This window comes from Ochotona curzoniae, unplaced genomic scaffold (assembly GCF_017591425.1).
Source record: "Ochotona curzoniae isolate NIBS_2020 unplaced genomic scaffold, NIBS_Ocur_1.0 contig_3819, whole genome shotgun sequence".
Taxonomy (NCBI): domain Eukaryota; kingdom Metazoa; phylum Chordata; class Mammalia; order Lagomorpha; family Ochotonidae; genus Ochotona; species Ochotona curzoniae.
In genome coordinates this window covers 383,933-401,222 of record NW_024466004.1, presented here as the reverse complement: position 1 = coordinate 401,222, position 17,290 = coordinate 383,933, and the positions used below count along the sequence as shown (strand labels likewise).

The 17,290-nt window shown below is 57.0% G+C and overlaps 1 protein-coding gene across 2 annotated transcripts in view; it reads right to left on the bottom strand.

Annotated features, from left to right (window-relative positions):
* Positions 1–8,871, bottom strand: part of ITPR3 (inositol 1,4,5-trisphosphate receptor type 3) — a 58,456-nt gene extending 49,585 nt beyond the window's left edge. Inside the window, exon 1 of one of the 2 annotated variants that reach the window (XM_040983203.1) lies at positions 8,560–8,871. In XM_040983203.1, the coding sequence (XP_040839137.1) occupies positions 8,560–8,648 (89 nt within the window). In that variant the 5' untranslated portion in view covers positions 8,649–8,871. The remainder of the gene's footprint in view (positions 1–8,559) is intronic. The other variant, XM_040983204.1, reaches the window with a different exon arrangement.
* Positions 8,872–17,290: the final 8,419 nt, after the last annotated feature.

Genomic DNA, 17,290 nt, shown 5'->3' with positions numbered 1-17,290 from the left:
ATTATAGCCATTTGGGGAGTGATGGAAGATCTTTCTTTCTGTCTCTCCTTCTCTCTACAACTCTCCCCTTCAAATAAAAATAAATATTTTAAATAAAATCTTCAATGTAAAAAGTCACAAATACTTTTTTTAAAAGAAGGAAAGCAAAGCAGAGAGATAAATATACAGGCTGCTGATTTACTTCCTAAATGGCTAACAAAGCCCAGGGTTGAACCAAGCTGGGGAGCAAGGCCCCACCCCCACTACATCCTGGGGTTTCCATGAGCAGGAAGCCAGAATCAGAACTGGACAGGCACTCCGATGTGCAACGCAGGTGTCCCAGACAGCATCTTAACCACAGCACCAAATGAATATTGGTGGTGGGCAAACTGTCATGGAGGAGGGGAACAGGCATGGGCCAGTACCTGCCAGAGGTGCTGGGGCCACAGGACAGCTGAGGCTGAGGTAGGGCCCTCAGTCCCTGTCCTGATCAGCACACCAGGATTTGGGGTGGGGGGAGGCACAAACAGGTGGCCTCAAAGACCCCAATCCAAGGACTCGAACCCCCCCCCCCCCGCCCCGTCTGGGTACCCGGGCAGGAAGGAGTCCTGCTAATGTGACATCCTATTTCACAGCACAGCTGTGGATCCCAGTTACACAGCGTCTGGAGGAACTCCCCGTGCCCCCTGCCCTCCATCCCAGGTGGGAGAGCAAAGGAAACCACTCAAGGTCAGGAGGACTACCCTGGAGGGGAGCTTGCTCCAGAAGCAAGCTTGGAAGCAGCCTGGGCTGTAGCCGAGAATCCAGAAGCCAGATACAGATTAGCAGGTGCTGGGGGCGTTGGGGATGAAGGCAGCGGGGGCCGGCCTCCTGGAGAGCCAGGCAGTGAAAACCAGGGGCAAGAGAGCTTCCCCTGGGTGTGGGACCCGGCTTGTGCCCAGGACCCTAAGGTGAGACACCATGCTGCTCCCTCCTTCTGCCTCCCCGTGACTGACAACACGCGTAGCCACGTGGCCCTGGGACAGTCTGACTACAGGCCTGCGTAGCCTCCTACCCCATTCCTTCAAAGGAATTGGGGAATTCGGTCAGGACGGGAACTCCCTACGATTTAGCAGTCTGGGGGGCGGGGCAGGGTGGAAAGCCCTTATCAGATGGGCTGGGAACCATCAGGAGCCCGGGGGAGGCCCCAGGGCCAGGGCGCCAGACAGGTGAGGAGCCTTGAAGGGTGAGGTCGGGACTGCCAAGCGTCTTGGGGCGCATGGAGCCGGGCGGGGGCTCCCGGTCCTGCTCCTGCTCCCCCCGCCCCGGCCCCACCCTGCCCGCCCCCGCCGCCCAGCGAAACTCGCCACCCCACGTGTGGCCGAGCGCGGGCGAGCTCGGCCTCGCCCGGCCTGTGCGACGCTGCGCCTCCGCCAGCGCGCCGGGACGGGCCAGGACGTGCGGTGCGGCCTGCGCTTCCCTCCCTTCCTGGGCTCCGCAGGCAGCCGCGAGAGGAGGAGGGGGTCGTGGAGAGGAGGGGTCCTGGAGAGCACCTGTGTTTATTAAACTAGGACCAACCACAGGTGTCACTCCAGGTGCACACCCCTGGCACGGTAACCGGAGCGGGGCTCTCTGAGGGACAAATGGTGCATGCTTCACCCCCTCTCTGGAGCTGTGTATCCCCGAGGTCCTTGGGCCCCTAGACCGGGGAGAGGTCTAATGACACCTCCAGGGGGCCACCGAGCTGTCTGCAGAGCCCCCAACCCTTCCTTTCCAGGGAGGTGGAATCCCTGCCACAGCCTCATGAGCACACCTGACCTTCCAGTGTGTCGGGGCTACATCCCTTTGGCATCAGCAGTCCGCTCCCTGCTGCAGAGCCTTTCCGCTCTGGGGCGCAGGTACACTGATGTGATCTTGGCAGCTGGTCAGGTCTCCCCCTCTGCAACAAAGCCTGACTTGGAGCCATCTGTCTGTGCTGGACCTGTGTCCCCTGCCCTAGCTGGGGGTCCTGCATGCACACATGAGCCCCAGCTGCTACTCTACTTTAGCTGTCACCCACCAGAGGCCAGCCCTTGCTGTGAGTCTTCCATCCTCTGGGTACTGCAAGACCAGCAGGCCTTGTAAGGCCCCAAGGGAGCATCATTAGAGAGGCGAGGGGGGTGGGGCAGGCCAGAGCCTGTGGGCAGGGACATGCTGGACTTTAGAGGAACTAGAAGAATGTGGAGGAGGGTGCTGCTCCTGAAAGATGCACAGGATCTGTGCCCAAGACCTCGGTGTTGAGGACAGCGGCATCCCAGCCTCTGGGTGGCCATCCCAGCCTCTGGGTGGCCATCCCCTCCCTGCCTGCCTGGAGTGGACTTTGAGACCCAGGTGGAAGCCCTGAGGAAAAGGCAAGTGGGCGAGTCAGTGCCGCCTGCAAAGATTAGATAAGGAGGAGGAAGAAGGGAACCTGAAAAAAAAAGTGGGGCAGGTGCCTACTAAAGGAGTCTGAATCCAAACTGGCACCTTCCAGCCTAACCACCATCGGGGCAGCCAGGGGAGAGGGTGCCACAGCCTGGAGAACCCTCCTGCCCCCCACCAAGGGACCCTGATGCAGCTGTGAAAGTCAACGGATGGCACAGCCCCTGCCTGCCAGCTCGGGTCACTGGCCACCACCCAAAGATCTAGGCCAGCTTCGGGGAAGGCCACTCCCAACGGCAGGCACTGTGAGAACACTGGGATGGACTGGCACATAGATGCCCAAGGTAAGGATGAGACAGAGTGTTGGGAGAGGAACCTGGATTAACTGGCTGAAGTCCCTTAGTTCATTAGACATTTGGCCGGCCAGCATGATGGCTCAACTGACTAACCCTCCCCATGCAAGTGCCAGGATCCCATATGGGCATTAGTTCATGTCCCAGCTGCTCCACTTCCCATCCTGTTCCCTGCTTATGGCCTGGAAAAGCAAGAAAACCCTTGGGACCCTGCACTCACATGGGACATCCAGAAGAGGCTCTTGGCTCCCCTCAAGGATCCACCTGTGCCACCCCAAAGGCCAGGCGGTGTACAGAACACATGGGGCTTGAACCCAAACACAGCCCATGACTTCAGAGGCCTGTGGGGCTAAGAAAGGACAGGGAGCTCCTGGCTCAGAGAACCTCAGGAAGAATGAAATCACACACACACACACACAAATTAACCTGACCCCAATAGACATGAAGGTTCTGGCAACCATGGCAGCCACGTCTGGGACACAGACCTCATTTTCCTCCTGCGGCTTGCAAGGACCCTGTCATTAACTCTGGGACTCTGACACAGGCTCTGCTGCAGTGCGCCGGGGGAGGGGCAGCAGCCACCAACCCTGTGATGAGGAGCGGATTTGCTAAGCAAATAGGCACAGGTGTCCGCCTCGGGCACCTGCAGCTGTCCCTGGGCTGAGATTTGTGTTTGCTGCCCCTTCTGCTACCGCCCACCTGTTGGTCAGGAGACACCCACAGTGTTCCCTCGCTCAAACCCATGGGGCAAGTCCCTCCCATCCGCCTCCCCAGGTGGAACCCCGTTCCCCAACACAGTCCCAGCAAGGCCCTCCCCAGCCCACCCCCTGGGCTCACTAGGTGGACTCCCCAGCCTCATCTCTTCTCTCAGATCCAAAAGGCCTTATGCCCTCCTCTCTTCAGACCTCTGTTACCTGATCCCAGCCCCTCCTGGCTGCAGAAGACTGTGACAGCAAGTACACACCAGCCTGCCACACTACAGGGGGGGCCTGGAGCACACGCAGGCCTCCATGAAGCTGTTGGAGAGCTGGGCTTTGCTCTCCTCCCCTCTTCCAGGACTCCTGGCTTCTTCTCTTACTCTGTGGGAGAGCTCCGCCCCTCGCCAACAAGAGGTGATGTCAGGACCCCAGGCACACATGGGGGGGCGGGAGACGGGAGACACCAAAACACAGAGACTCCCTCTAAACTGAGAGCAGAAAAGTTGGTTCCTTCCCACCCCCATCCTAAGCCAGCACCCCACACAGCCCAACTCAGGGAGGAGGCAGAGGTCAGGAATGCAGGCTGGGCAAAGTGTACACAGGTGACTTTGGCAGCAATCTGGGAGGCCCAAGAGCCCTATGCAACCTGAGACCCTGCAGTCCCAGGGTAGAAGCCCAAGGCTGGGTCTGTCCTCAGCCTGCCACCTGCCCATGTCACCCCATCCTTATCACATCCCCACACTGCTCAAAAGTGACCACAGGCCCAAGTTCCAGGGACGTGACACAAAGTGACCCCGTGTCGCCTGGGTTCTGTCACCACTCACTGCCCCAGGAGTGAGAGCGCCAGGACCCTTGCTTGGCTCAGCTGTCTCTTTCTGGAAGTTAATGCCGAAAGGATAATTGCCCAAGTGCTCAGGTGTGCACAGTCTGGAACCTGCAAAAGCTTAGGAACCGCCTGGCTGCTGCATAGCAGTAAGGAAGGCACAGCCAGTGGGCCTGGGGAACAAGAGACCGCTGTGCCCAGGGCCCCAAGCCGCAGGGAGGGCTCATGTCACGAGCAAGTGTCTACCTGTGCATGTGACAGACTGGCAAGCTTACACAGCATTAGCAGACGCCACAGAAGACTTCAAGCCAAGTTTTCTCCATGGAATATTTATCTTCTTTTTCTTAAACAGTGCTATATATTTTTTTAAGATTTAATTATTTTTATCGGAAAGGCAGAACTATAGAGAAAAGGAGAGACAGAGAGAAAGATCTTCTATCCGTTGGTTCACTTCCCAAGCAGCTCCAAATGTCCGGAGTTGAGCCTATCCAATGTCAGGAGCCAGGAGCTTCTTCCAGGTCTCCCATGTAGGTGCAGGATCCCAAGGCTTTGGGCCATCCTCTACTGCTTTCCCAGGCCACAAGCAGGGAGCTGGATCAGAAGTAGAGCAGCCAGGACACAAACCGGAGCCCATATGGCAAGGACTGACATTGAGCCAACAAGTGCCAGGCCAAACATTTATAATTTTAAATAATTAAAAAACATTTTAAAAAGTTGCATGGAGTGGGTGAACTGAGACCAAGCCCCTGCCTAGAGATGCAGAAGTGAACATCTCATGCCAGTGAAATCAAAAGGCAAGGAAGGCCCGGGCAAGCCTGCAGCACACCCGTACTGCGCTCCACAGGGAAGGGGCAGCCCCTCCTGCAGCCACAGGGGTCCTGGCACGTCCCCTAGACCAGCACACACCTCCAGGAACTCGGTCACCACTGCCCATGATTCTCCAGTGCCTACAGCAGCATCTGGCATACAGCAGGTACCCACAGTCAATGTTTGCTGAGTGACTTAACGAAGTCTAATGAGGGCAAAGAGATGAATTGTCAGTGTCCACCCCGCAGGCAGGTGTCCTCACTGCCTGGGAAGGCCTCAGAGCAGGAACTCTAGCACAGATGTGCAGTTAAGATCATCTGGGGTGAGACCAGTGCCATGGCATAATCTGCCATGCTTCCACCTGAGGCACCAGTATCCTAGTGAACGCTGGTTCAAGTACCAGCCACTCCACTTCCAAGACAGCTCTCTGCTTGAGGCCTGGGAAAGCAGAGGAAGATGGCCCAAGCACTTGGGCCTCCGCACCCACATGGGAGACTCAGAAAAGCTCCTAGCTCCTGGTTTCAGATAAGCCCAGCTCTGGCCAAGAATACACAGGCTGGCAGGAACATCCTGTGAGAAGGCAGAACCTAGTCCAAAATGCCCAGCTGCCAGGTGGAAGGAGCCATGAGACCCAGAACTGTGCCCCAGAGACCCCTGACCCAAGGGATGCTACACCATCAACCCTCCCCCACCACCAACCCTGCCCTGGGCTCATCACCATGGTAGAGCAGGTTGGGCTGGGAAGTGCACAGGAAGCTATGGGCGGGCGAGAGGTGGGGTCCCTTCTGACCCTCACATGACCCAGGTATTCAGGCCTCAGAAGAGATCTTCCAGGAAGCAGGCATGAGATACTGCCAGGGTCCACTCATCACCTGCAGCTGCTCCCCTCAGTTCCTGGACTGCAGCCAGCAGAAACCCTGTCCCTTCTGCTGGCCCCAGTCAGCAGCCAGAGCCCTGGCCTCTGCCGCCTCCACCCAGGATGCAGGGTAAGACAGGGCTGCTGGCCACACTCTGCTGCCAAGAACAGGCATGGGCCTGCTCTCCATTGCGGCCAGCAGTCTCCACCCACTGGGGATCCCTTCCCAGCCCCCACCCCTCCTCCCGAGCCAGAGTTAATGTACAATCTGCATGGGGAACGCTCACTACATGGGAGACTCCAAGGAACCCTCTACTTGGCCTTCAACAGCTCCAGCGAGGATCTGAAGGCCGTTCCAGGCCCCTCCCTTTCCATGTCCCCTCTATCCTTCTCCCCAGATGCCCCAGCCCCCTCTGCCCACCAAGGCTACCCCAGTCTGGCCTTCAATAAATTAATTTACTGGGCGCTGGACCAGCCCAGGGAATTCAACCAAATCGGCCAACTCCAGAACTCCAATCATCCAGGGAGAGAGAGACAGCAGGGACAAAGTGCAAATGGAGGCAAAAGATGCTGGGACGAGGTGGCGCAGAGAGAGCAACCTTCACACAGACCCCTGGGAACTCAGGAAAATGCACTGCAGATCCTGATGGAGCAGGCCTGGGCACCGCGCCAAAGCCGGCACCTTGGACAGACATGATCTGCAGCACTTGCACCTCCACCAAGCCCCAGGGGCCCAGGACCATACCAGGAAGGAGCCAAACGGGTGAACGGTGTGATTAATGAGTTAATCCTGGCATGGGGCCCACCTGGCATGCAATGAGCCTGCAGGGAAAGCCTCTGACACCGACACTGTGATTAACCCCGGAGAGCAGTTTGCACTGCAGAGGAAAGGGTTAATGCTGCCCTACGGGCTGGGAGAAGCTGGAGCTGGGCAGCAGGTCTTGAAGGGTAGGACACAAATCCCCAGGTGCAGGCTGGCAGGCGGGAAGGCAGGAGCAGCCAGGAGCAAAGGTAAAGGGCTGGGGAGTCCGGGACAGGCTGCAGCACCCAGGAGCTCTTTGCCACATCTGAGGCCGCAGACAGAGCAAACCCCAGAAGAGTAAGCTGGGGCCTGCACACACCAGCCGGCTCCAGAGGGCCAGGCTGGGAGAATGGGTGTCTCTGCTGGAGGCACCTGCAGAGGGAAAGGACACCTTGGTCCCCAGGACCAACATGGCATGGAGGAAGGGGCTGCAGGGCCACGCACAGAGACCAAGAGAGACCAAGAAGAGAGTCACTTCCCAGAAGCCTCCATCAGACACTAGGAGGGGGGCATCCCTATCGGCTCCCCAACCCGCTGCTTCCCCCTCAGCAGAATTCAGGTGCTCCCTACACTATGTGTACCTGCTGTGTGCAGGTCCTGGCCTCGTTGCTTGCTGAGGGAGACCTGCACAATGCTGACCCAGATGTGGCCCTATCCCCACCCTCAGAAAACCCTGTCCACTGAGGCCTGAGCAGAAGTCAAATCTACTGAGAGGAGGTGGGCCAGCGGGGCGTGGAGAGGGACCAGGAGAGGCCTGGAGTGAGAGATAAGGCAGCTGAGTGGACTGGGATTCCCAATCAGAACTCCCTGCTGGTAGAGCCAGGGGAACCTTCCCCTCCCACCCCTGCAGGAGGGCTGAGGGTGACAGGGCTCTCCTCCAAAGAGGAGGTGCCCAGGGCTGGCTAGCGTCCAGCCCAGCAGCGGGCAGAAGAGGGTGGGCTTGCCCGGAGGGGCAGCTGGGTGTGTCTTGGAGGAGGAGCTAGGGAAAGAATGGGCGCAGCAGGTCCTTCCCAGGCGCCTGCCTGGAGAGGTGGGGACACACTCTAGCCCCTCTTCCCAGTCCAATTCTTCCCAGCCCATTCTCTGCCAATTCCTCCCCTGCCCTAGCCTGGCACAGGACACGCCCTCTCTCAGGGACAGGAACTGAGTCCCTGTTTATCCAGCGCAGACCCTGGGGGGTGGCGGCCAGAATTAATTAATGTTTGTGAAGTGTTCCCGAGAGAGCCTGGGACCAGGGACCCAGGGGCGCCAGATGAGCCGCGCAGGAAATTGGCAGAGAGAGGCGGGGAGAAGGCAGGCCAGTGAGCCAGGGCCCCAGACGCGTGGAAGGGGTAGGTCGCTAAGACACTGATAACCCAAAGAGACTGAACGGGTTGGGGCAGGGCAGGATAAAAAGTGAGAACCTCGCATCTGTACCACAGGATCGCCAACCACTGGATTCTGGGCTGTGGGCCTAGCCTGCCCACCCACACCTCATAGCTCCGTCTCATCCCAGAACCGGGCATGTCCAGGCCCGGATGCCCTCCCAAGCCGGGGGCCCCAAGCCACCCACCTGCCACCCCCAGGACCACCTGCAGAGCAAGTCTCCCTCCGCCCTGCGAAGAAAGGCGTGCATGGCAGGGTGGAGGCTTGGTGGAGCCGGGCTCCTGTTGCCAACTCCGGCAGGGCGCCGACTCCTACCTGAACAAACATTTTACTTCCTTTCTCTAAAAGCTGACGGCAGCCAATGCCCCTCGCCTTGGGGGCTCGCGCCGTCGAGGTCCCAGCCCCTGGGCGGTGACCGTGAGAGGACACGCGCAGCTGGCACCACGGCCCATCGCTCCCGCTTCCTGCCCGCGCCCCCTCGAGCGCGACTCACTCACCCCAAAGTGCTGATGAAGCCATTGACTGAGCCTTCGGCGTACAGGGAGACGATGTCTCCGATGTGAAGAAAGCTGGACATTTCGCTCATGGCTGCGTGCCTCTAGAGCGAGGGGCGGCTGGGGCACCCAGGGGCGCGCGCCCAGGCTGGATGCGGAGCACCGAAGCGTCCAGGGGGCGGGAAGGGGCGCGCCCCCACCTCGGAGCCCGGCGCTCGGGACGGGCTGGCGGCCACGGGAGCGGGAGGCGGCGCGGTGCGGCCCGGGGTCCGGGTGAGGAGGTGCCCGCGTCTTGGCGCGCCCGCCGCCCGCCCGCCAGCCCGACCCGGCCCGGCCCGCGAGTACCTGCAGCGTAGTGGGAGCAGGAAGTCTGAAGCCGCCACACTCACATGCAAATCCCGCCCGGGAAGGCGGGGACGCCACACCCCGCCTCCGCCACCACCCCTTGCCTCGGCCCGCCCGCCCGCCGGCACCCACGTGCACCGGCGCGCCCCTTGCGCCGCCCGGCCCGGCCTCCCCGACGCCTAGAGCGCCGCCTGCCCTCTCGACCCCCAGAAAACGCTCTGCCAAACTCCGGAGAAGTGCCGGGCTCCGGCAGGCTCGCTGGGCTGCCTTTCCTTGGAGACCCCGCCGTCTCCGCCCTCGAAGTTCCCACTCACAGCCCTGGGGTGGTTGAGACCCAATGCCAAAGCCCGGGGAAGGGGCGAACCCCGGGCTCCCGCTGGCGCTACGGTGTACGGCGCACAGAGGCCGCGCCCCGGAGCGTCAAGCCCCGCGGCCGCCGCGCAGCCTCTGCGCCCAGCTGAAGCCGTCTGGCGCTTAGAGGCGCGCTCGTCCCTCTGAGGCCGAGCGGATCCGGATTCATTTTTCTCAACGCGAGAAGCCTTTTCATTGCACAACAGAAAGTGCATGGGTTTGGAGGGGAAATGAAGCAATGGGGTGGGTTTTGTTTTTTCTCTCCGCATTCCTGTGTACAATGAGATCCAACTTCCCAATCAGTTCGGCCTCTCCCTCTCCAGGAGTTGGCTTAAGGAACTCTCGGCTCCTTCTGTCTTTCCACAAAAAGAAAAAAAAAAGTGCGGAGTGGAGGGGAGCTACCTTGGCCAGTTACTAGCCGACCCACGCGAGGAGTGTATGATGGGGAGCAAGGCTGCCAGGCTACCGCTCTCCCAAGTCCTGCCCACGGATCCCCGTCCCCGGCTCGCCCACTTTTTGTTCCGTGCCACAGGCGTTTGGTGTTGCTTCCTCGTCCTTCTATTTGAACTGCCGGGCTGTGGTGCCCACTGGCACCCTACCCCCGTTTGATCTCTTGTTCCCTTCCGGATTCCCCTACATACCCCGCCCCACTTCCTGAGGGGTAGGGTAGGGGGCGTCCATCCCAGAAAGGAAGGGACTCTGATGCTGAAACAGGAAGAAGAAAGAGGGGAGGGGAGAGGAGAAGCCGGCTGAGGACCCGAGGAAGGAGAGGAGTCCAAGGGGTGTGGTCCCCTTGGAGCGCGGGAGGGGAGGATGTGTGTGGGGCCGCTGGGATCCGTGTTTGACCCTCTCACTGGGGGCGCAGTCAGGGTAAAGTTTCACAGCCTCTGACCAGTGGTGCACTCTTTGGTCTATATGCTACAGCAACAATACTTTTCTAAGACAATGCTTGCCTTCAGGACCTGGGAGGCGCTGGCTTATTCTCTATGCTCCTTCATGTGTTTGTTTTGTTCTTTGAAACAATGTTGGCTATCATTGCACAATGCATGGCTTTTTGAATGCACCTAGACGCATTACAAACAGCAGTGCGACAAATCTCATCCTAGCCACTCTGCCCCAAAGAGATGACCAGGGCCCGGAGATGAAGTGCCAGATCTCAAGGTCAGGCAGCAGGTTCTTGGCAGGAGCAGGAAGACGCGCCTTGACTCTGAGCCCGGTGCTCTGGGTCCTGACACTGAGCTGCAGCTGCTGCTGCCGCCTCCGCAGGAAGGGCCAGCCCCTTGCACAGTCTCCCTTGTTCCCGGGAAGTCAGGTCACCCCTGTCTCCCCAAAGTTTAGAAGAGGTAACGAACTGTTTAAGCCGGAGCCTTCCCTGAAAATCTCAGCTGGATGCCAGACCCCGGTGGAGTCCCCAGCCTGCATCCATCTGCCTGTCCCCTCTCCCCCACACAGTGATGGTGTAGAGGGAGGAGCTGGGAACTGCACCTGCAGGGGCCACGCACAGCATCTGCGTGCTCCTCACCCCAACCACGTCCGCACATCCAGGTGTGCACCCCTACGAACCTGGAGATGCCTCACTTTGGCTTTATCTGTCCCAAAGCACTTGCCCCTGGTCCTCCTCATCCTCCACACCCCCACCCCAGCCACACACACACACACACACCCCTGTGGATGCTCAGTACCTCTGGCTTCCACCACCCAGGGGCACCTAGCCAGGGGAACAGGCCTCCTTAGACACTTGGGAAGTGCTGGGAGACAGGCAGGCATTGCCACTTGCTGCCACACTCGGAGATTTTCTGGCCTATGCTGTGTTTCCACAGGTGCCAGGTCCCAGGCATCATGGCAGGCATTTGCTTAAAGAAGGGTTCAGCTGGCTAAAACACAAACAAAAATAGGCATTTGGTGCAGCAAATCAGACCATGCTCAGGGTGCCCCTGCCCCATATCCCTGTGTCTGGGTTTATGTCACTTTTCTCTTGCTAATTTGCACCATGGGAGGAAACAGCCAGTAACTCTCAAACTGGGGTCCCTACTGTGTAGACTGAGCTCCTGACTCCAACGAGGCCCAACCTGACTATTGCAGGTAGCAGAATACACTAGAGAAGTGGAAGATGCCTCACTATCTCTTTCCTTCATGCAAATAAAACATAGGAACATTTGTTTAAAAAAAAAAAAAAAGGACAGTGGCCAGAGCAATGGTTCAACTGGCTAATCCTTTGCTTGCAAGTGCTGCCATCTGCTATGGGCACTGGTTTGTGCCCCAGTTGCCCCACTTTCCACCCAGCTCCCTGCCTGTGGCCTGGGAAAGCAGTAGAAAATGACCCAAAGCCTTGGGGACCTGCACCCACGTGGGAGACCCGAAGGAAGCTCTTGGCTCCAGCTTCTGGACTGATCCAGCTCCAGCTATGGCAGTCATTTGCAGAGTGAACCAGCAGTTGGAGGATCTTTCTCTCTCTCCTTCTCTCTGTAAACCTGCCTTTCCAATAAAAATAAATAAATCTTAAAAAAAAAAAAAAAAAAGAAAAGAAAAGAGAAGAAAAACAGTGCCACCGAACCCCTGCCCGCTTTCCTGCTTGCTGCCCCATGGGCCTCCTCCTTGCCCAGGAGACAGAGGCCAGCTGGCTTGCAAAACCCTCCAGACCTTCATACCCTCACAGCCCACCTGTGTCACTTGCACCCCGGCACATGCCAAGACTGCTCCTCGAGTGGAAGCTGGCTGTGGCCTCTCCGAGGGAAGGTTCCAGCTCTCAGAGGCCTGGGTTGAGTCCCAGCACTGCCACATCCTCCAAGCCCCAGCTTCCTCATTGGTCAGCTGGGGAGAGTATTAATACATGGGAGGAAGGGCCCCGGGTGACCTAGTGCCATTCCTGGGGACCTCCTGCACTTGTGCCCACTGTGCACATATTGTTGCATCCCCTCTTTACTCTTTTTTCTGGTGTCCCTGGCCAGAACAGGGTCTCTGGCCCCATGCTGGAGTACCAGTCTCTCAGATATTATTATGAGGGGCTGCCTCCCTGGCACAGCAGATCAAGCCACCATCTGCATGCTGGCACCCCACAATGCAATGTGTGTTCAGGTCCTAGTTTCTCCACTTCCCATATAACCCACTGGAAATGCTCCTGGGAAACAGCAGGGGATGGCTGAGGGCTGGGCCCCTGAACCCAATGGGAGACCAAGTTGAAGCTGCAGAGTCCTGGCATGGGTCTCACTATTGCAGGTACTTGCAAAGTGAACCAGCAGATGGAAGATTTCTTTTCCTCTCTCTTTTTTTTCCTCTCTCTCTCTTTCTCTGTCACTCTGCATTCCAAACAAAATAAATCTTACAAGAGTATTCTTGTGAAATATTTAAGAAATAAGAGATTAAAATATAATGTCCTAGACTTTTCTTCTAACTTAGTCAAATCTTTAAATTTTTGCAAAATTTGGTTCCAACTTGCTTTGTTGTTTTTTTTTTTTTAATAAAGAACTAAACCTTAAAAATTCAGCTGAAGTTCCTTCAGGGACAGGCACCCCACTTTGGCGCACACACCGTGGCCTTCAGAAGCTAAGTCCGACAGCACTCTGCAAGCCTGCTGTTGGAGAGGCTGCTGTCCCTGTGCGTCTCCTTTGATACGTGGGGCTGCTGTGTGGTAGTGCACTTCCTGACCACATCACAATTTGTTTATTCATTTTATTGGTGACACAGCTTAGATAAAGACTTAGCTAAGCTCCTGCTCTTAAATGTTGCAGTACACATCCCTTAAAAACATAAGATTATTTATTTTAAAGGCAGAGCAACCAAGAGAGGGAGTGGGAGGAAACAGAGAGATCTTCCATCTGTTGGGTGACTCCCCAGATGACCGCAACAACACCCGGGGCTGGATCAGGCCACAGCCAGGAGCCAGGAACTTCGGCTGGGTCTCCCACGTGGGTGGCAGCCATTCAAGGACTTCATCGTCTGCCTCCCTGACGTCTTAGCAGGATAGCTGGATTGAAGCACGTGACTGGGGCGCCAGCACTATGACACGGGACACTCACAGCCCAGGCAGCAGCTTGCTACACCAATGCCTGCCTGCTCTCCCCTCCACCCTGCCCGGTTCTTTTTGAAAGAGATAGGAATCTGTCAACTCCTCAAATAACTACAACAGCTGGGCCTGGGCCAGGAGGAAGCTAGGAACTGGGGATTTAATCTGGGTCTCCCAACTAGAGTCATCACCAGCTGGTTCCCAGGGTCTCTGTTAGCAGGAAGCTGGGATCCGTGGAGACGGGATTCAGACCCAGACTCTGAATTATGGGATGTTGGTTTCCCGAGTGACAGCTTAACCTGCTGAGCCACCGTGACCATCACCATATAAGCAGCTTTAAAGCTCAGGTTTGGATCCAGTGTTGTGGTAGTGGGGGTTAAGATGTTACACAAAACGCCACAACTCATGTGGGTGCTGAATCGAGTCCCAGCTGTTCCACTTCTGATCCCACCCCCTGCTAATGTGCCCAAGTGTTTGAGCCCCAGAACCCACATGGGAGATACAGAAGAAGCTCCTGGCTCCAAGCTTCAGATCAGCTCGGCTCTGGCCATTGTGACCATTTGGGAACCAGTGAATGGAAGATTTCTCTCTCGCCTTCCTTTTCTCCCTTCCTTCCTTCCTCATTCCCTCCCTCTGTAAATCTGTCTTTCAAAAAAAAAAAAAGTCTTGTGAATTTTGAACACTGTAGGTGAACAGTCTATAACCAAAAATAAAAATATGTCGAGCCTTCCTTACCCATCAGCTCCAGCCTCTAGAACTCCCACCCAACCGGGGCCTGGAGCTTCTCTCCTAGCCTCAGAAAAGGGGGCCTGGGGTGGAGCGGCCAGCACGAACCCCAGACTTCTTCCAGCAGTGTCCCTCCCCCTCAACCATCTGCTGGAGACTTGTCCCACAAGGCACAGCCTCTCTGGGGTCTCGGGATCCTCTCTGAAACCCATAACAGACGTCCCCCCGGGCCCTGACAGCTCCTACTGTCATCCTTTGTGACCACGAGTGCGGGTGGGAGCCCCATGCACGCTCGGCGCTGTGCCCAGGCAGGGTCGTAGTCTGCGGCGGATGCCAGGGCATTCTCAGGGCTTCCTTTAGCTCGTGCTCGCCACACAGCAGAGCAGGGAGGTGGGTGGAGCCCGCCAGGAGGCTGACTCAGTGCAGCAGCCACCCTGCTGGGTCACCCGCTGTGGGTGGGGTGCCAGCCTGGCCCGCTGGGGCTCCCAGAGAATTCCTTCCCCATGCCATAAGCCGCCCTGGGCAGGCACTCCAACCACAGCCACCATTTAGCCTCAGCCAAGGAGAGTGCGTAGGGCTACCTACCCCAGGAGCCTTTGCGCACACACACAGTCACCACACACACACAGTCACCACACACACACACAGTCCCATAAACATACACACAAACACATACAGTCCCACACACACAGTCACCACACACACACAGTCACCACACACACACAGTCACCACACACACACAGTCACCACACACACACACACAGCCACCACACACACACACAGTCACCACACACACACACAGTCCCACAAACATACACACAAACACACACAGGCGCACACACAGAGTCACCACACACACACAGCCCACACACAGTGTCACCACACACACGCATATACACAGCCACCACACACACAGTCACCACACACACACTCCCACAAACATACACACAAACACACACAGTCCCCCTACACGGTCATGCCACTCACAGACATACGGTTCATTGTCCCCACCCCACCCTGTTGTCAGTGGTCAGTATCTGACCCTGGATTTCAGAGCCTTCCCCAGGCAGAGCCCTGTAGGGGAACCGGCTGCGATGCCACAGGGTCCTGGCATGGGGAGTACGGTGGGTGCTTCCCGCAGCCACACAGCTCTCCTGCCCCTTGCTGTTCTCCCCCCACCCAGAGTGCTCCAGGTTTCCCCAGGCTGAGGGGCGTCCCCAGAGCTGCTGGCTAGCGATCCCCGGAGCACCTTCACGGTCAGAGGAGCAGGCCCCTGAGTCTTGGTGGGGCACTTCAGACTGGATGGAAAAACCCCCAGCTCCCGGTGTGAGATCAGAATGTAGCACCGGAACAGGAGTTAGGCAATGCCGCCCCCAGCGGGTGAGTGGAGGCAGGTGAGGTGCGGGCAGGAAGCACCAGGGCCTGGCCCAGTGCCCTGAGCTGACAACAGCAGGGAGCCCCCCCACCCAAGAGAAGTCCAGCCCCGCCCCCCGCAGCCTGCTCTGGGAGGCTGAGGGCGCAAGATCTGCAGCCAGCCTCCTTCTCCCCCTGCCTCCAGCCCCTTACCAGGCCTCCTGTTGGTGAGCAGAATGCAGAGCAGCCAGATGCTTCAAGCTGGATGGGGCTTCGGAACTAGTGCCTCCAAGTCGGCTGTGGGAGTGGAGTGAGAATGAGATACCCAGCACAACTGAGTACTGCTGTTTTTTTTCTTTTTAAAGAAAGATTTGTTTATGTTATTAGAAATGCAGGGTTACAGAGAGAAAGAAAGAGAGAGACCGTGATCTGGCCAGGGCTGGTTCTAAGCACAGTCTAAGCACTTGGGCTATCTTCCGCTGCTTCTCAAAAGCAGAGCAGCCAGGACTCAAACCTGTATCTTTATAGGATTTCAGAGATGCAGGTAGAGGCTTACCCTGCTATGTTACAATACCAGCTCCCAGTAATGTCATTTAAAAAAAAAAAAGAATTTTTTTTTTTTTATTAGAAAGGCAGATATACAGAGAGAAGGAGATATAGAGAGAAAGCTCTTCCATCTGCTGATTCACTCCCCAAGTAGCTGCAACAGCTGGAGCTGAGCCAATCCAATACCAGAAGCCAGGGATTTCCTCCAGGTCTCCCATGCGGGTGTAGGGTCCTAGAGTTTTGGGCCATCCTCCACAGCTACCCCAGGCCACAAGCAGGGAGCTGGATGGGAAGTGGAGCAGCCGGAATATGAACCAGTGCCCATATGGGATCCTGACACATGCAAGGTGAGGATTTAGCCACTAGGCTATCACACCAAGCCCAATACTGTCATTTTATTTATTTACTTGCCTGAGGGCATGAGAAAGACAGCATTCCCATACCTTACGGTTCACTCGCCAAATGCATAAAACAGCTGAAGCCCAGAAACTTCATCTATGTCTCCCTTATCTTTCTTTCTTTCTTTTTTTTTTAATTTCTTTGAAAGTCAGCGTACACACACACGCACACACACACACACACACACAAGCTCTTGCATCTCTGGCTTACTTCAGTCCCCCATGTAGGTAGCAGGAACTGCAGCACTCGGGCCATCTCCCCCTTTTCCCAGGTCATCAGCAGGGAGCTGGATGGGAAGTCAAAAAGTTGGGACACCAGCTGGAGCCCAGAAGGGCTGCAGGCACTGCAGGTGGCGGCTTTGCCCACTATGCCAGAACGCTAGCCCCACAAGGCATCCTTTCATCCAGCCATCACCCACTGTTCCAAGGGGCCTGCAGCAGCAGGAAGCTGGGAGGAGAGCTGAGCTTTGAAGCCAGGGCCCCCAGCACGGGACATAAACATCTGAAGTACAAGGCTAAGCACTCTGTAAAGTGACACCTGTTTAAATGCACAGTGTGTGTGTGTGTGTGTGTGTGTGTGTGTGTGTAAAAGAGCCACTGACTCACTCTGCAAACGGCCATGCCAACTGGGCTGGGGACCGGAGCCAGTTCTCTGCCCTTAGGGTGCTCTGGCCATGCATGGTGTGGGGGAAATGATTCCTCAAGGCAGGACTCCGCACCCTCATGGTGGGCTGCGGGCGGCCAGGAATGGGGTCTCCTTCATGCTGCCACAGCTGTGATCAGAATGGGGTCTTCATGGGTTTGGACGAGTGGCTTCTTGTGTGGCTGAGCTTAGGAAATGGCAACAATCTGTGGCATTTCATGATTCTGAACTAGTTTGAGATATTCAGTTTTCTTAAGATTTATTGATTTGAAAAGTAGAATGACAGAGAGAGACAGAGATCTTCCACCTGCTGGTTCTCTCTCCAGATGCTGGCGGCAGCAGCCAGAGCTGGGCCCTGCTGAGGACAGG